Source organism: Perognathus longimembris, chromosome 28, assembly GCF_023159225.1.
Source record: "Perognathus longimembris pacificus isolate PPM17 chromosome 28, ASM2315922v1, whole genome shotgun sequence".
Lineage (NCBI taxonomy): Eukaryota > Metazoa > Chordata > Mammalia > Rodentia > Heteromyidae > Perognathus > Perognathus longimembris.
This window is the reverse complement of record NC_063188.1, coordinates 109,073,181-109,093,078: the sequence shown is the minus strand read 5'-3', so window position 1 is coordinate 109,093,078 and position 19,898 is coordinate 109,073,181. Positions and strand designations below refer to the sequence as shown.

The 19,898-nt window shown below is 44.8% G+C and overlaps 1 protein-coding gene across 1 annotated transcript in view; it reads left to right on the top strand.

Annotated features, from left to right (window-relative positions):
* Clcn4 (chloride voltage-gated channel 4) overlaps positions 1-18,609 on the top strand; it is a 66,140-nt gene extending 47,531 nt beyond the window's left edge. Inside the window, exons 9-12 of the mRNA XM_048335674.1 lie at positions 1,014-1,200; positions 2,323-2,721; positions 7,739-7,955; positions 16,392-18,609. Coding sequence (XP_048191631.1) covers positions 1,014-1,200; positions 2,323-2,721; positions 7,739-7,955; positions 16,392-16,482 — 894 coding nt within the window. The 3' untranslated portion in view covers positions 16,483-18,609. The remainder of the gene's footprint in view (positions 1-1,013; positions 1,201-2,322; positions 2,722-7,738; positions 7,956-16,391) is intronic.
* Positions 18,610-19,898: the final 1,289 nt, after the last annotated feature.

The following is a 19,898-nucleotide window of genomic DNA, read 5'->3' as shown; positions in this document are numbered from 1 at the left end:
ATCACTTGAATCACAGCACCATTTTTCTGTTTATGTGATGCTGAGGAATCGAACCCAGGGCTTCATGCATGCTAGGCAAGCATTCTACCACTAGGCTACATTCCTAGCCCTGAACTGACTCTTTTTTTTAAAGGTTTAAGAAATGCTTATTTCTCAAAACACAACTGGAATTTGTCTCTTAAGAACAAGGATGGATGGACTTGGTTAAACAGCTTATCCATCAATTCCTACAACAGAAACATATTTTCATATTAGAGGAAGATGCTAGAAGTACCTTTTAGTGGTTGATGAGAGAAGTGTATTTTGAAGTTACAGGAGAGTAGGCATAAAACTCATAGACGTGTCTCTTTGGTTATGTAGTCCTTTTTGCTACCCTCACCCAGCTGGGAAATATTCAGGGCACTTTGGGGGAGTGAGCTTTATATGGAAAGGGGAGAGCTTTCCCTCGTCTTTCTGTCTCTTTTTCTGACAGGCGTCCAGCCACTCTACTTTCAAGAGGGCAGCCAGCCCTTGACAAGCTTTGGCAGGACAGCTGCAGCGATGCAATCAGCATCTTTATTTTTACCTGGGAGCAGTCACAGGCCCCTTCTTTTCCACTTTCATGCTGTGGCTTGACATTTAATTTTCAAAGCCAATCTGAATGACCCAGCAAGGGGAGTGAGGAAGTGGTGAGTCTTCCGGTGAAGATGTTCACTTTGAATGCTATTTGCAGCGGGGGTTTATCATTCTTTAATCCACAGCAGGCAACCTGGCCAGCTTTGAAGGAGAGGAAATGAAAGTGTCAAATTGCATTCTCGGCTAGTCGCAGTGGAATCCACTGACTGAGCGGGTCAAATCACTTGTTCTACCTTTCACTGGGCAGCTGACCTGCTTTGAGGAGTTGCACTTCCTTTGAAGGTTGAATCCATGTGCAAGCTCAGTCAAGGGGGGTGGGGCGCTCCATTTCCTGGGGGATGGGAAGCAGAACTCAGCCTCCTTCCCTCAGGCTGCTTTTCTCTGTGTTTTCCCTCAAGATCCCCTCTGGCCTCTTCATCCCCAGCATGGCGGTGGGAGCCATGGCGGGTAGGATGGTAGGAATTGGCGTGGAACAGCTGGCTTACCATCACCACGACTGGATCATCTTTAGGAACTGGTGCAGACCCGGAGCAGACTGTGTCACACCAGGACTTTATGCTATGGTGGGAGCTGCAGCCTGCCTAGGTACGGCCGCAGATGGGGACGGAGGTGGGATGGGGTGGTGATGCAGACCTGCTTTAGAGAACAGGCAAGAAGGAAGATGTGGACTTGATCATTATCTTCACTCGGGTAGCCAGTTATATTGTGGTATCAAGTGAACTATTACAGTCTCGGTGGCTTTGATCTTGCTCACTCTATAAATATTAGACACACACGTATAAAACACAAGTTCGCAAAAGTCTCTTCTCCATCTAATCATTCAGGAACTCAGGATGATGGAGTCTCTATCACCTCTCAACTGTACTATCTAGAATAGTGCTTCTCAATGAGGGTGACTTGCTTCCTTGGGGAACTTGACAGTATCTGAGCAGACAACTTGGCAGTGTCTGAGACTCACAACTAGGGATGTCATTTGTATGGAGTGGGTAGAGCTAAGGATGCTGCCAACTTGTTGTAGTGCATAGGAAAGTCATAACAACAAAGAATGAGTCAGCCCCAAATGTCCTTAGTACTGAAGTCAAGAAAGCCTTATTTGGGCTGGGAATATGGCCCAGTGGCAAGAGTGCTTGACTGGTATACATGAAGCCCTGGGTTCAATTCCCCAGCACCATGTATTCTAGAAAACGGTCAGAAGTGGTGCTATGACTCAAGTGGCAGAGTGCTAGCCTTGAGCACAGAAAAAAAAAGGCCCTGAGTCCAAGGCCCAGGAAAGAAAGAAAGCCTTATTTAATCTTATTAGATGAGGAGTCACTTCACAGTCTCTTTGATGACCAGGAGATGCAAAGCTTATTGATCTAACATCCCGGAGAAGCTCTCCAAGCCTGTATAAACTAGATAGGTTGCACTTACCCAAAACACCAGGCCTGTGGGCTGGGTGGTAGACCCAAGTCCATCTTTGGAGCAGAGCCCCCACGCAGGAACCTCAGTTTCCTGAGTCGAGGCTGAGTTTAACAACTCGAGCATGGACAGCATGTACCAAGAATTCCTTGGAACAGGTGTGAGAAGAACAGGCTTTTGTTCTCCAAGGATAATTTAGCCTGGATTGAGCTGCATCTCTGGGCTGTCAGCCTGTTGTTCTCTTCCTATAGATTGGGGCCTCATGGTCTGGATTGACCTTTGAAACCTCATTTCCCTCTTGCATTGCAGGAGGAGTGACCAGGATGACAGTGTCACTGGTGGTCATCATGTTTGAATTAACAGGAGGTCTGGAATACATTGTGCCCCTGATGGCAGCAGCCGTGACCAGCAAGTGGGTGGCTGATGCCTTTGGGAAGGAAGGCATCTACGAGGCCCACATCCACCTGAATGGTTACCCATTTCTGGATGTGAAGGATGAGTTCACCCACCGGACCCTGGCTACTGATGTGATGCGGCCTCGGCGAGGAGAGCTGCCGCTGTCAGTGCTCACCCAGGACAGCATGACTGTGGAGGATGTGGAGACACTCATCAAGGAGACAGACTACAATGGCTTCCCTGTGGTGGTTTCCAGAGACTCGGAGCGCCTTATTGGGTTTGCTCAGAGAAGGGAGCTGATCCTGGCAATAAGTAAGTAAGGGCAGGGAAAGGTTACTTTTTACTATGAGACTAATGGTCACTTTTGTACCCCTGTACCCCTTAAATGATCGCAGGGATTCAAGATGATGTTCACTAGGCCAGGGACCCCCTCAAGTTTTAATACCAATCTGTCCGTGGGGTCTGGTAGGCCTGGGGATGGCCTGAGACTCTGCATTCCTCTTGAGCTGTCCATTCACGCTGATGCTGCTGGTCCTCTAGTCCTACTGTGAGGAACAAAGATTTAAACCCAAATCTTGGGACATTCTCAGCTGGCAAGTGATGGCCACATGGACAGGCACCACCCATTAGGAGAGCCACCCTGCCTGGGACAGGCTGTTGGGGTAGGAGAGGTGGAATGTACCAACACATCAGAGAAGCCAGCCTATAGTTGTATCCATCTAAGGATGGCTGTAATGGAAGGGGAATAGGAGGTAGGATGGTTCCAAAGACAGAGGGCACTAAAGGCCAGAAGCCTCAGTGAGAATCATGGGCAGCCTGAGGCATGGAGAAACAATTAGCCTCGGAGTGGGGGAGTAGTCCTGTAGACCTCAGGATGCGGCAGGGGCTGGGACTTGTGGAACCCATTTTCTCCCCCACAGTGAACACCATGCCTTCTTGCTCAATATCCTTGCTCTGTCTTCATCACAACATGCCTATGTTGCATGGGAGACTGGGGTCCATGGCATGGCTCATGTATTCACATGACACTGTCACTCTTCATTATATCTTCCAGAATATTCCTGTAGCGTATCATGGGACTTTCTTTCCATGGTATGACTGCCATTTGTCCCATTAAGAACAGGCAACTGTTTCCTCTTGCTGCCCTTCCTCTTTCTAAGACACTTCCATTCTGACCACCTGTTCCCTATGCTACATAGTTTTAAGAAAAACTTTAAAATATCTTCCTCAATGGCTTTACAAAAATTAGTTTAGATAAGCTGTATCCTCTAATTTTCATGTTTAGCTCCCAAAAGCAAAGATTGATTTTACATTTTGACACCATAGCAAGGTTGTGCCTTTGTGCTTCTCTTTAATATAGGTCCTGTTGCAGAACAGGTAGGTGCCGCAGACTGGAGTCAGTTGCCTTGTCAAGACCTGCTCTGTACCGATCCCTTACTTTAATCACAGTAGGTGTTTTCTGCTGTGATCCTATTTTCTGCCCCTTAGGTGGGAAGCAGTTGTTGTACCCCAGCCCCAGGTTATTAAAAGCTGAGTGCTCAGGTGCCTGGCGCACCTCTGAGGGTCAGGCCGGAAAGGAAGGAAAGGTGGGTGATCTGAGGTTAGTTTTCAGCTGCTCAATATCCAGCCAAAGAGGAACATGCCAGCTCTCTGGAGTTTGGGTGGTTCTCCCCCTCCCTCCCTGTCTTCCTCTTCCCCTGACTTCCTCTGTCTCCCCGTATCCCCCTCTGTCCCCCTTCTGTCCCCCTTCCCTCTCCCTCCTTCCCTCTCTCCTCCTAACCACCCGGAAATATGTTCTCTACCATAAAGGTCAGAACTCAGTAAAGATACTGAGTAGTACTTGAAAAGGAGAAAAAGCTAGGTGTAACATTGGAGGAGAGAAATTGTTAACTCTCCTGCTCTGTGTGCCAAGGATTGTAATGACAAATGAGATTCTTAAAAAGATGTTTAAGTAGGGCTGGGTTTGTTATAAAATAATGCAATGAACAACCTTAAAAATTACTCAATTCTCTAAAATCTTTTAAGCAATATTGAAATTCAGAAATGAATATAATAAATGTCACAGAATCTATTACCTATTGTGAAGCTCCAGGCACACCTGCTAAGAGACAGCTCACTAATTTTGCCCAAATCCATTACTGTAATCAAGTGGGAAGCAGTAATTGGCATCAACCGGTTCGAGAAGACATTTAAGCTTTGCAAGCAAGAACTCTTCTTAGAAGTTCTGTTTGGAATGTCTGAAGAGGCACCGTGCGCACAGTGTGGATCATACCTCTCTGCTTTCAGTCAAGCCGATAATAGTGTCAAAACTGTTATTTACACGGCTTGTGGAAAGGTGAGGGATGTTCGGCTGAGAGGAATCAGACAAGCTGTTTTTCTGATCTAGGGAAATAGAAGAGCCTCTGTATTCTGCTGAAAAAATTCACAACTTGTATTTGAGTAATTCTGTGTCCTTGCATGACTATAGAAATATAACATTAAGCATCTAGCTAAAAACCATCCTGTGTTGGGTTCACTTTTAGAGGAATCGGAAGCAAAAGATTGTTGCAGGATAGACTCAAAAGAATTATTAAAAAGGAAATTATTAAATAAGGGAAATAAGGATTTTTTTCTTACATGTCATGTTTAAACTTGTAGCAGCTGCTCATATGGAGCTGAAAGGGCTTTGCTATTTTTAATCCATCTCTGGAATGCTAAAGCATAGCTTGTTCGTTGTCTTTGTAGAGAATGGTGCTTAGTACCACCTGGCCAAGGCAGCCCACTCTACCATCTCAGATTGTTAACATGTGGGGCTGTAGGTGACCCTTGTTCAATTCTAGGTAGATGGGCTTTTACCTTCTTTTTGGTCTTCTCAAAGATGAGGCCCTTTTTGTACTCAGCAGGGTTCAGGCTCTTCTAGATTTGCCTCTTACAATTAAGCAAGTAAGGGCTCAGAGAAGACTCAGTGGGAAGCCACAAAGATGATTAAAGGGATGGAAAGTTAGAGTTATGGGGAAGAGTTAAGGGAACGCTCAATTTTTTTCATCTGCTGGATGACTTAATAATGATTCTCTTGCACGTGGAAGATGCTTGCTTGCAGAAAGGGATCATCCAGGACTGAAGGAAAAGATAAGTGTCAGATGTGTCAGATGAGCTATGTAGGGGTAAAGACCATTTCTGTCTGGGAGGGCCATTAATTCTTGGAATTGGTCATGGAGAACAGTGGTGTTAACTCCTTTCTGCTGGTGGTTGCTCCCAAATGTCTGATTAACCTTTCTCATGAACTATATTTGCATTATTGATAGCAGCATTTGTGGTGTGTGTGTGTGTGTGTGTGTGTGTGTGTGTGTGTGTGTGTGTGTGTTGTAATAAGGCTTGAACTCAGAGCCTTGCACTCTTCCTTAGCTTTCTTACAGCTGTCACTCTACCACATGAACAACACCTCCAGTCTGGCATTTTGCTGGTTAATTCAAGATTAAGTCTTGCAGATTTTTCTGCCCTGGCTGGCTTTGCTCCTCAATCCTCCCTCCAGATCTCAGCCTCCTGAGGAGCTAGAATTACAGCTCATGTTTTCCTTCCTAAAACTTTCTCTGTGAAATAGGCTCTGTTCTACATGACAGGCAGTATATAGGTAGAGTGACATTTGTTTAATAGACCTCGTCCATTTATGCATGTGTGCTTGTGGCAAATGTCTGTTTTGTGTCTACTGTGTGCTAAGCATTGTCCTGGCACTGGGAATGCACTAGATGTTAGAATCAGGGCTTCTTAACCCAGGCAGCAGATTCAGAGGAAATATGAACTTGTTTCATTCAGCAACTTGGTAGATGGCTCACTAAATTGCTCTTGCTTTTCTTAAGGCATTTGGCAAATCCCTGTGACCAGTTCTGGATTGGAGTTTCTTTTGTGGCTTGATCTAATCCTGATGTTCAATCTAATTATTGAAATAGATGGAAATCCTTTTCTGTGGCCTTTATAAGAACCAATTGCTCTGTAGAAATGAGCATATAAGTTATGTGCTGAATATTGTCTCTCTGCCCTTAGTGCTTAAGGACAGAAGTGTCTTGGTGTGGGAGAGAAGTACATGATGTACACTGGCAGTGTGTATCATTTGGGATCTGCATCTGAGAGCCTGTTGTGTGTCAGTATCATCTGGTATTTGTGGTTGAATCATATCCCATTTGATGCAACAAGTTTTAACCCGACCCATATAATAGACAGGCATTTGCCCAGCAGGCCTCTGTTCTTCTTTTCAACAGAGACCCCTTTGCAGACTTAGCCTGACCCCAAATGCTGCCAGTTTTCCATTCGAGCACTCTATTGTACTAAATACCCTTAGAGGAGGGAGGAATTTAGACTTTTATTTTTGAAAGAACAATATAGGTGAATAGTAGTCTTTGAGATGGCAAGAACAGTTCTTATAGAAACCAGGATTCATTTTAAGGCAAGCCCTGTTGTACATTTTTCCTAACCTTTTCCCATGAACCAAAAGAAAGATTAAAATTCCAACAGAAGGAAAATCGCCTTGGAGAAATATCTTGAGACCGATGGATTTATTTCATGTGTGACTTAAAATAGCCTGGGTTTCTAGCACTACATTAGGCTATATTTCTAATGAATTCCTGTTACCCTACTTTTATTCAACTTCACATGGCCTTGCCTACAGACAGAAACAACTAATTGCTACCATAATAGTTTTACTATCTTTCTTTGAGAAATCTACAAAATGGCCCATTTTTTAAGAGAGGAGATCCAATGAGTAAGGGGATGCAGCTTTTCTGGAGTTAATTTTTTGGTCCCAAGGGTCATATTTGGGACTGGGCTGCATTTCTGGGCTGTGAGCCTGGGCTGGGCTTATTGGTTTTTTTATTATTATTTCTCTTTGGATTCACAATGCCAATTAGACCAATTTTTAGTTGGTTTGTACAAAAAAAAAAACCAATGTACTAAGGTCACTGGGAAGCTAAATGAAGTTTCTTGTTATGACAAACTTCACTCCGTGATGAGGTGTAAGAGTATTCATAAAGCAAGGATGGAAGGTCCTAGGCAGTTTGGGGTGCTCTGGAATACAGAGGGAAGCAGTGAATATCCCCAAAGGAGCCATGTCGGTTGAGTCCATCCTGGAAGACATTGGCAGTGGATGGCTTGGTCACTGCAGGAGTCCCCCCATAATATTTGTTTAAAAGATGCCAGTTTCACAGATGTCTGGCTGAAGCCCTCATTATGAATGTGCCATTTTCCCTCTGAACCTCTTTTCTGTGGGATTCTTGGATACTGTTGGGGGAGTATGGGAAATATGTAGAAGATTTTGCATGGCTTATTGTCCCTATTCTCCTCCCCCTACTCATTCTAGAGAATGCCAGACAGAGGCAGGAGGGCATTGTGAGCAATTCCATCATGTACTTCACAGAGGATCCCCCTGAGCTTCCGGCCAACAGCCCCCACCCCCTGAAACTGCGGCGCATCCTGAATCTGAGCCCTTTCACAGTCACAGACCACACACCCATGGAGACGGTGGTGGACATCTTCCGGAAACTAGGGCTCCGCCAGTGCCTGGTGACTCGGAGTGGGTGAGTAGCTGCACAAGTAGGGACAGATTATGTACTAGACTTGGGGGAGGATGATGATGATGAAGACATTGTACCCAATCTTAAGGAATTCTTTCCAATGGGGCAGACCAGAGAGATAGATGAGGCTGAAGAGCTATGGAGAATGGGTTGAGAAGCAAGTGTACAAAGAGCTTTGAAATCTCAAAGTACAAGTAGGGAGCCAGTACAGCCTGGGAAGGCGGAGAAACCTCTAGAGAACACTCCTGCCTGGGCTCAATCTGAAGGTTGACTCAAAAGGGAGGAGCCAGAGGAGAAGGGCTCAGCATTGCTTTTCTACTGCCACAAGGACGCTTGGTCCAAAGCATGTCACACATGCTCCTTGAACTCACAATGTTGCACAAAAATGAGCATCGAGACCTCAGGACTTGTGGGGAAAATTGGAGTTAGGCATGTAATACAAAAACAAACAAACAAAAAACCTTTTCAGGAATAGATTAAAACAAAGGGAAGGAAATCCAATACAAATATAGTAGTTTTACACATTTTTTATGGGTTAAATTCTTAAGAAATGCATAGATGCAGCAATACTCATGTCACTTAGCCTTGGAAAGGCTAAAGCTGGCCATGGAGTGGGCATCAGAAGGGCTGCAGCTCCTGAGTTACTGCCAAGGGTGCAAAGTGGGAGGTTTGAAGTGGTAGAGGAAGCTCACAGCAGGCTGGCTGGTGTGGCTCTTAACACACATGAGAACAGAAGCACGTGGGTGTGTCTAATGGGTATATATATATGTGCATTTTGCGTATTTCTTGATGCTAGTTGTAGTGGGGCAAAATTTTCTATGCCATTCTCATGGATGAAATGCAAAAACATTCACAAAGCCCTTATTATGTTCTGATCTTTCCCTAATATATTCATCCATTAGAAACAAAATCACCTTTGCCACAATGAATGGTATCAGAAAGCTAAGAGGTTTCTTATTCCCATGGAGTCTCCAAAACTTTTGCTTTGTGTGATCACAAACTAGAAAAGGCCAAAGGGTCATGATAGTGGCAGAGTCGTGGCTCCTTGAGAACTCTGCTTCGGGCTCAGAGATGTGCTCCAAATTCCAAAGCCTCAGAAGTTTGCAAGGAGAAAGGAGTTGGCTGTCTTGATGGCTCAAACGCAGGCCCACTCTGGTCCTTCTAATGGAGAGGAGGGCATGGGTTGTGGAGCTTCTGGGGCCCCATGATAGTTTTTGTTTGTTTGTTCGTTTTTGGTCTGTCATGGGGCTTGAACTCAGGGCCTGGGCGCTGTCTCTGAGCTTCTTTACTCTAGGCTAGTGCTTTACCACTTTAAACCACAGCTGCACTTCTGGCTTTCTGATGGTTCATCAAAGAGAAGAGTCTCATAGACTTTCCTGCCTAGGCTGCATTTGAACCATGATCCTCAGATCACAGCCTCCTGAGTAGCTAGGATTACAGGCGTGAGCCCCTAGCACCTGGCTTAGCGGTCATTTCTGTGAGTCAGTTTCTCACCCTTGAGGGCAAGAGTACATTGGAATGCCTGGCAGGGTTAAACCTATGGAACAACTCATCACTGGGATCTTGAGTGAGGGGTGACAATGTGCAGTATTAGCAAGCTCCTGGATAAGACTGCTCTTGGGAACCCACTTTAGGAACCCTGGAGATTGATTTCTACACATGGGTTTTCAGTGCTCAGCGCAAATACTATTGTGACCACCCGTGCCATCTCAAGTGTATAGCAGTTTCTCCTTTCCTTTAAAATAATAATCTAATGTCAGTTATCATTGGAATTTCCAGATTAGGCAGGAAATTCTGTCCTAAATGCCCGCTCACACCTCCTGGAGTCCCATGAGGTTTTCCTGTGAGGATTTGGGTGCCAAAATTGGCTCTGAATGTTCTGTGAGAAAACAAAATCTCTCTCTCTCTCTCTCTCTCTCTCTCTCTTTTTCTCTCTTTCTTTCTCTCTTTCTGGCTCTACATATTTTAAACAAACACAGATGCTGATACGTTAGTGCTGGCAAGGGATTCTTGTTTGCGGGTCCTTTCATCTTCATCTCCTTGGGCTTTCTGCCAGGCAGGCCTGGCTTAGGCCAGCTCGAGTTTTTGATGCATTCTCCTGCCATGTGGCGTCTCTGCTGTGATGGCTGAGAGCCGGAGCCCGTCTCTTGACCTGGATCATCGGCAGGAGGTCTCAGGGCCTACGCCCCAAGGTATTTGTGAAACCAGACCAGGAACCAGCGCTGCATTCTTTGTCCCCTCAATACAGAGCTTTAGAAAGCTTACAGAAAGGAAGAATGAATTTGTCTGAGGCTTCCCCTAGGAAGGTTCTAGAAAGGAAAAGCAAGTAGGAGAGATAGCGTCACATTTCCCCCATCTTCCTACATGGTCCACAGGGGTCTGAGTATGGGCAGCTTTCTCAAAAGTGCCTAGCTGCATGACTGTGCATTAGGTTCTTGGTCATAGATGTGGCCATTTATTTTTATTATGTATGCATGCATGCATGCATGTATTCATGTATGTGTGTGTGTGTGTGTGTGTATGTATTGTGGGTCATGGGGCTTGAACCAGGGCTGGGCACTGTCCCCAAGCTCTTTTTGCTTAAGGCTAGTGCTCTACCACTTTGAGCCACAGCTCCGCTTCCAGTTTTCTGGGAGTTAGTTGGAGATAAGTGTCTCATAGACTTTCCTGCCTAGGCTGGCTTTGAACCCCGATCCTCAGATCTCATCCTCCTAAGTAGTTAGGACTACAGGTGTGAGCTGCCAGTGCCCTGCAAGATGTGGCCATTTATAATTCACCAAATTCACCTGAACCCAAAGGGGCTAGAAGTACAAATACTTGATCTAAATCACATAGGACTTTCACACCATTATCAAAGCCTCCGAGGTTGATGTTAGGTTTTATTTTCAGTAATTACTGTCACAGGCCAGGGCACAATTTAGGCCTATGGACATAGGGAGTTGATTGCAGTCAGTTCTCCTCTGAGGTTCTTCCGAAGTGTTCCATTTCTTGAGGCAAAATCAACTGTCAGGTCCCAGGAAATGCTGCCCACTGAAGTGTGGACAGCGTAGGACCAGATGATGGGATTTCCACATTCCCTGCGAATGGCACATTGTATATTCCCCACAGAGGGCCACTCTTATTTGAAAGCTTCCAGCTAGAAGTAATTTTGAAAATGTTTATGAGCTGGTGCCAGGTAGTGAATGAACCTCGTTATGGATTGTGAAGAGTTAGTTCAGTGAGTAATGGAAGTAATCCTAGCTGCTCAGGAGGCTGATATCTGAGAATCACAATTTGAAGCCAGCCCAGGCAGGAAAGTCCAAAAGCCAGAAGTGGAGCTGTGCTTCAAGTGGTAGAGTGCTAGCCTTGAGAGAAAAAAAATCCCTCAGGGATAGTGCCCAGGACTTGAATTCAAGACCCAGGACTGGCATTAAAAAGAAGATGTAATGTGAGGGTGGGAAGCAATCTTTTGGGTATCCTTGCCCCAGAGGCCATAAACCACCAGACACGGGAAGACTTCGGTGCCTTTTAGTTTGGACAGTGCTTCGCTCTCAGCAAGGAGTGATTTTTTTTTTTTACTCCAGCCACAGGGGACTTTGGCAGTGTCTGGAGAGTTCTTGATGGTTACGACTGGACGAGATCAGGATGACTCTGTAGTTCAGTGGGTCGAGCCCTGGCTGCTGCTCAGGACAGCTCTCCCCACAGCAAAGAAAGATGAGGTCCATAATGGCCCCTAGTGTCAAGGTGAATAAACCCTGGGGTAAAGCCTGGCCAGGGCACAGGCAAAGTAATGAATTCTGGAGACCCAGGTTGAGGCCTCCTTTAGCTAGGAGGTGACCTTAGTAGAGACTCCCAGTTGCCTTTGCGTGTATTTGGTTGTAGTGGGGCTTCAACTCAAGGTCTTGTGCTTGCTAGGCAGGTGCCATGCTTCTTTAAATAGTATCTCCTACCATTATCAAAACTATCTCCTTGCTGACACTACACCTTTGAAGTTAATTAGTGTCATCTGAGAAAGAACAAAATGTATCTACTTTGGGAAGAAACACCTTCTTCTTCAGGGCTTCTTAGCTCAGGGCTGCTCTTCTCACCAGCTACCCAAGGCTGCCAGAGCACAAGGACAACCCAAGGAAATGGACTCATTGAACTTTCCATGGAAGCAGGGTGATTGACAAAGTACTAGGAAGCCGTGCCCTTGGGAAATTGTTACTTTTGATGGGATGAATACAATGTGCCCTCATTAGAGCAGTTGAGCCCCAAGCAACTGAGATATGTCAAGATCACGGTTTGGAGCTAGCCCAGGCAGAAAAAGTCCATGAGACTCTTATCTCTAATAAACTACTCAGAAAAAGCTGGAAATGATGCTGTCGCTCGAGTGGTAGAGCACTAGCCTTGAGTACGAAGTGCCTCAGGGACAGCACTCAGGCTCTGAGTTCAAGCCCTAGGACTGACAATTTTAAAAAGAAAGAGGGTGTCTGGGAGCCACCAGCTGGTCTTCGTCAGCTTCATTCTTGTGTGACAAGCTCAGAGCCCTTGCCTGGTCCACCTTCCCTCAGTCATGATAACATGTGAAACTGAGTTTCTTGGGAGAAGCCAGCATATCATACAAGAATAATAATAGTGTTTGGTGCTTTAAGCATGTCATGTTTCCATACTATACCACCATGACTGTACCAACATCTTTTGGGAACAAAGCAGGTTAATCTAAATCACTGTGTGTGTGTGTGTGTGTGTGTGTGTGTGTGTGTGTGTGCATGTGCTAGGACTAGACTGGACTCAGGGCCTCACACTCTTCCTTAGTGTTTTTGCTTGAGGCTGACAATCTTATCACTTGAGCCACACCTCCACATCTGTCTTTTTGTTGGTTAATTTAGAGGTTGTGTATGTCGGGGCTGGCTTTGAGCCTGATCCTCAGATCTCAGCCTCCTAAGTTGCTAGGATTACTGCCAGGTGGCTAAATCACTTCTATATTATCTTTTTAAAAATATTCTTCTTTTTTTTTTTTTTTTTTGGCCAGTCCTAGGCCGTGAACTCAGGGCCTGAGCACTGTCCCTGGCTTCTTTTTTGTTCAAGGCTAGCACTCTGCCACTTGAGCCACAGCGCCACTTCTGGCCATTTTCTGTATATGTGGTGCTGAGGAATCAAACCCAGGACCTCATGTATACAAGGCAAGCACTCTTGCCACTAGGCCAGAAGGGGGGAGGGGGGAATGAGGGAGGAGGTAACAAATAATACAAGAAATGTATCCAGTGCCTAACGTATGAAACTGTAAACCTCTCTGTACCTCAGTTTGACAATAAAAATTTAATTAAAAATATACTTTTCTATTAGCATCAGGAGGTTTCATTATCACATGTCCAAATATGCTTACATCATACCTTGATCAGACTCACCCCTTTTTCATATTCCTGCATTTCCTCTCCCCCTCCCAAACCATCTCTACAGACTTCCATTTTCACCCATGCATATGAAGTATTTGAACTATATTCACCCTCCTTCACTCTGTCCCCTGCCACTAGTACCCCACACAGTGGACAAGACCTATTTTACATTCCTGTCATCCATTTTTTTTTGTTGGTCATGGGGCTTAAACTCAGGACCTGGATGGACTCTGTCCCCGAGCTCTTCTGCTCAAGGCTAGTGCTCCAACATTTGAGCCATGGCTCCACTTCCAGTTTTCTGGTTGTTCATTGGAGGTAAGAGTCTCATGGACTTTCCTGCCCCGACTGGCTTTGAACTGTGATCCTTAGATCTCAGCCTCCTGAGTAGCTAGGATTACAGGCATGAGCCACAAGCACCCAGCAACATAGGGCCTTTAAAGAGGCAACTGAAGTTCAATTAGGGTAGAGCCCTAACCCAAAAGGACTAGCATTCTTATAGGAAGGAGAAGCCAAAGGAGAGTCTATGCATAAAAGAGGCCATATGAGGACATAGCAAAAGTGTTCTTATGACCATCTGAAAGCCAAGGAGACAGGCCTTTGGAGCAATTGGCTCTGCTGGCGCCTTCATATGACACATTGAGAAACGAATGTTTCTTATTTAAGCCACCTGGTCCATGCCATTTTGTTCCGGCAGCCCAGGCTGATAAATACAAAGACTCAGACTTGGCTTGGTGGGTTTGGTAGAGAGGCATCTGTTTTACTGGGGTCTCTTCAGCTTGATAGCACTTTGATTTGTAGAAGTGGATTGTAAGTTGTGAATGGCCATGGCTAAAGTCCAGGAGCTCAGAACTGCTTCAGTGAGGTCCTATCCCACTCTCCCCATCTCTATCCCCATTTAGGTGACCACTCCTTGCCCTAGCTAGTGTCTAGTATGTGTGTGTGTGTGTGTGTGTGTGTGTGTGTGTGTGTGTGTACTGGGGATTTTCAAGGCCTTGTGCACTCAGATAGTTCCCCCACTGCTCAAGGCTGGCATTCTACCACTTGAACCATGCCTCCACTTCTGCCTTTTTGCTGGTTAATTGGAGATAAGAGCCTCATAGACTTTTCTGCCATGGTTAGTGTTAGTTTTGAATTGTGATTCTCAGAGCTCAGCCTCCTGAGTAGCTAGGATTACAGGCATGAGCTTCCAACATCTAGTATGCTTTTGAAGGTCCCTTTTAGATGCTTTCTTCTCTTCTGAAGATATTCCTTGAAGATGGAGGGGAAGAGGCAGTATTTACCATCTCCCTTAATGTGGCAGAGGAAGAGTCTAATGTAACATAAAAATAAATCCTACTTTCAAGGTGATTTAAGGTCCACGGTGGTCAGAGACAAAAAGCGAAAATTCCAGCCTGTTGGACTCAGTAGGTGGGTCTGATCTGAATATTCCTTTGAACACTTGCATCTCCTCATGGTAGTCACTATTAGTATAACTTGAGTTTGAGAGCTGGTGGTATAGCTCAAGTGGTAGAACTCTGGCCTAGCAAGCATGAGGCCCTGAATTCAAACCCCGGGGCCACCTCAAAAAAGGTCAGTTTGGCTAACTTAGCTTTTATTAAATAAAGGATAGTGTATCGCAGTTGTGTTTTCTGATTCTTTTTGTGTCATCAATTTACGTAACCACAGAGTAAGACCTACTTAGCTACATTGTATTTTGATGTGAGGCTACTGTAATTTGCTTCTTCATTCCCCTTTCTGGATTAGTATGGCTAGAGTATGCAGTCATTTGCAAAGTGACTTGGAAATGTGAATTCTCTTCTATCAAATCTTTCACTTTATTGAGAGGGCATGACTTGTTCTCACAGATTGTTATTGAAGTATGTAATGAAGTTGTGATGAATGGTTGTTTAGTTGAGTTGGACACTACATTACTTCAGGGATTGCTACTTACTTTTTTGTTGTGTTGGTGAACAGTGCTCCCTGGGATTGTTTTATGTATAGCTGATCTGTATGAGAGACCATGGGAAGGGGCATTGTTTTTATCATTTGGACATGTGGTCAGACAGGTATGCCACACTTTATCTTTCCAGCAAGATAAAAATTGGGCTGGGGATATGGCCTAGTGGCAAGAGTGCTTGCCTCACATACATGAAGCCCTGGGTTCAATTCCCCAGCACCACATATATAGAAAACGGCCAGAAGTGGCGCTGTGGCTCAAGTGGCAGAGTGCTAGCCTTGAGCAAAAAGAAGCCAGGGACAGTGCTCAGGCCCTGAGTCTAAGCCCCAAGACTGCCCCCCCCGCCAAAAAAAAGAATTCCACCTGTATATTCTAAGTATAAGAAATGTTAGATGTGAGATAAAATGTAACCCCATTTTTTTTTTCCAGTCCTGGGCCTTGGACTCAGGGCCTGAGCACTGTCCCTGGCTTCTTTTTGCTCAAGGCTAGCACTCTGCCACTTTAGCCACAGCGCCACTTCTGGCCGTTTTCTATATATGTGGTGCTGGGGAATTGAACCCAGGGCTTCATGTATGTGAGGCAAGCACTCTTGCCACTAGGCCATATTCCCAGCCCCAGATGGAATTCTTGTAGTGTGTAGTCAAGCTTTGACAATGACTTCTGTAAGATTTTTAAAATTAAAATCTTCAAATGGAAGATTGTGGACTAGTCATTGTAGTTTCACAGCCTGTGTAATGCACAAGCTTGCAATGCCAGTGGGTTAACCCAGCAAAGCCTATTTTGCGCACACATCCCACCCCGTGTGGCTTACAGATGTGGGATGGCCATACGTCCAGCCACCCAGAGCTTTGAGTTTGTGGCTCCTCTGTAGCTCAGAGTCCTTCACTGGCTCCTCTGCCTCTGGTTGCCAGATGGAGAAAGTGGAAGTGTGGGGGGTGAGGGATTCGCAGAAGACCTGGGAATGGCACTTGTCCCCTTTACCTACAGACCACTGGCCAGCGCCCACTCCTGCACCCATCCAGAAGGGAGTTTGGGAAGCTTAATCTATCTCCGTGACAGGTGGATAAGGCACTGGGGCTCAGGGACAGGGATGAGTCCTAAAAGATGCCAGGCTGACTGCTTTCCTCTGTTTGGTTTTCACTCTAGGAGACTTCTTGGCATCATCACGAAAAAGGATGTTCTGAGACACATGGCCCAGATGGCAAACCAGGACCCTGAATCCATCATGTTTAATTAGCAACAAGGTGGCAGTTATTTGGAGCAAAGCACTGGCCATATCATTTTGAAAGGAAGAAACAAATGATATGTTATTATCCCAATGAAAGATCATGCACCAGAGGCATCAGAAACAGAAGCTTGGTTTAAAAAGAAAGAAAAAAAGACAAGACTTTTTTTTAAAAGCAAAACGATTAATAAGTAGGCATTTGATAGCTTTAATCCCTGTGAGTTGCAAGTGTGTTTGCTAAGGAGTTTCCTAACTGCTTTGGGGGCATGGGGGTAGGTGTAAGTGATGTGGATTTTGCAAGGACATGGAACACACGTGCTGAGTGGAGAAGCTTTGACATCCTTCTACTCAAGGCTGATGTTTGCAACTTGAGAACACATGTGAAGCTTTGAGTCCAAAAGACAAAGGGGTATTGGCATGTCCTGATTTACTGGTTTCTGGCATTTTGCTGCTATGTTTCTGAATCATAGTAAAAAACATTTGCAATTTGTTGGAAAAGAAAAAGAAATCAAAGTTGCACACGGCAAGCATGTCCCAGTGGGTCTGTTCGTGACCATTCTACTTCTTGCTCCTGCTTTTGCCTGTTGTTTTGCTTCTTCATTCATTTCTGAACCAACATCAGAGGTGTGTGCCCACCATAATGAGTATGAAGAAGTCATGTAAGATCAGCATTTTGGGACTGAACAGTGAACTATTGAAGAATGTAGTACTCTGTGGAGTTTCCTCTCATGCAAGGGGACACATCCTTACTTTAAAGGGACGCAAAACCCATAATTGATTTGCATCTTTATTGTTTCATTTATTTATTGCTGTTGCCTGTACCTTCTTAAATATTGACCAGTCCAGTACTTTCCATGGTTTGTGGCCTGTATGCTCCCAGCTTGCTGTAGTGTATTTTAATTACCAAGCAACATATGCAAGTAGAACTAGCTCCACAGTATTGCTACTTATTTTTCCCCTCAGGTCTTTTCAGATAAGGCTGTGAAGAAGGTGAGGCATATGAATTCTCAGTGGGAACTCCTCCAAATGGATTGTAAGAGAAATACTAAATTGATTCTAAATATGTTCCATTTTCCTCTCTGTAGGATGCAAACGGTCCAGTCTTAATCTCTGGCATGTGCTTTCATACTAGCAATCACAGCACAGAAGGACAGAGTTACATTTTGTACAGCCAACTGAAGCATTATACATCTTTGTATTGGAACTTAATGACAGTTTTAGTCAGTACTTGTGTCTTTTCCATGGGAAAGAATCACCTGTTTTAGGCCCATGGTATGATCTGCCTAAGATTTACCCCTCTTGCCTCTGCCCTTAGTCCTTGTACCTCCCCTTTCACTGCATCATCTCCCCCTCTCCAACCTCAGCACCGCTGGACACTGCACTGACTGTAAATAACAGAGATCCCAACCAGTAGCATGGGCTGAGTATGACATTGGGAGATGGCTGTCCCACGAATGACTGTCTTATATCACTAGGGATTCAAATCCCACCTATTTTTTTCCACCCTCCTTATCCTCTGTCCTTTGGCTTATTGCCTCATAGTTGCAAAATAGTTCTCATGATAGCAGGTGTCATGTGTGCTTTCTACCTGAGGGAGAAAGGTACAATGTGTATGGGCAGAAAGCAAAGCTTTCCCCAAGATGCTCACTCAGCATATAACCGTTGGTTGCAGTTCTGTCACATGGCTTGCTCCAGCTCCATGTGAGAATGGGAAGGAAAATTTTGAGCTAGACACATTACTTTCTGAATGAAACTTTGATTCTTTTTAATAAGGAAGGGGGATTGGTTCTTGGTAGGGGAACATATCTACCATATTAAATTCCATCATTGTGTCCCTGCTCTGCCCTTCATGTCTTCTTTACTCTTCTGTTTTTCATGCCCCCCGATATTCTTCTAACCTTCCTTTGCTCAGACTTCATATAGAATTCCCAAGCACAATCCATTTCTTAACTCTAATGAGAATGAACATTTTGGATAAAAACCTAGCTACAAGTGGGTTAATATGAATCTTCTAATTGTTATGAGAAATATGTGGATTTTAAAAATTATGTCAGATCATACTATGGAAAACTGTAGTTCCAACTATGTATTCCTGTAATTAATCGGCATACTCTAAAATAAAATCAATTAGCCACTTTGGTATGGAAATACAGAATTTAAACTTTGGTCTTTGAATGAAATTTGCTGTCTCATTTACAGCATGGAGATGTTGTCACAGATCCTAATGTCAGTGTTGCCAGTGAGGTTCCCACAGAACCTGTGTACAGGAGGCTAGATTCTTCTGGATTGTAAATCATAGCATTTTAACGGTTGCCTCCTGTAGGTCACCTCATGCCCAGGTGGACCTGTAATAGAAGAGAGGCTTAGGCATAACAACTTTGGCTAATCCAGGAGGCCCTTTTAGCTGAAACAGGCTGCTTCATAGAGAACACAAGACAGTGGGAAGGTAGTCAATGGGCAGTGTCACCACAGAGTTTCCATCTAGTCCAGCTGAGGCTATGGACAGGGATGAGAAGGGTTTACTCTCAGCCAGGGGTCACCAAGAGGGAACTTGAGAATGGTGTCCGTGTCCCTAGTGCTTTCCACAGAGGTTTCTATGAACTTATGCTAACGATTAGAACAGTGACTTGACTGAAATAGCTTGCTTTTCCTTTGAACAAATTTGGTGAGGGGTTTAGCATCTTCTCCACAGCAAATCAGTCAGGCATGCAGGCTAAAGTAAGGATAGGGAGACTGTAGTTGGAGGTTGCCACAGAGAATGCTCTTCCTTCCAGGGAGCTACACAGTCTGTACGCACTGGCTAAGGTCTCGTATAAGCTCCATGACCAGCACACTGTCCTGGATGTCCTCATATTTTCTTGTGAAAGTACCCAGGTAAGGACACAGTATTTTCTATATCCCAAGGTGAAACTTCAGTCCCCTCGCTTTGCTGATCTGAACTGGGAAGTAGAGCCGACAAACAGCTTTTGCAAGAATGTTTCCTTTTTCATAACCAAACCCTTTAGACAGCTATAGAGCTTCCAGGTTTGTGTTTGCATCAATTTCTTTCTTTTCTTCAGGTCTGAGACTGGAACTTGAACTCAGTACCCACCGCTTTTACTCATTGGCTAGCGCTCTACCAACTGAATCATGCCTCCAACCCCAGATTTTTTAATATAACAAAACGCATAGTGGAAATGATTAATGCGGCACACATATCACCCATGTCTTGCTTTTTCTCTCTCTATTACTAAGCACATGGACTGTAAGACACCAAATAAAGGAGATCCCAACGTGATAATGTGGATGTTTTTCACTGCATCCTTTGAAGTAGTGCTGTTGTGGCTGTGAATGTGGCGGGCGGAAGAAAACCGCCCTCCCCTCAGTGTTCTTTGTTCTTTCGGACCAGGCTGGCTCAGAGTTTTCATTCCACACTTCCTAAAGGCCTC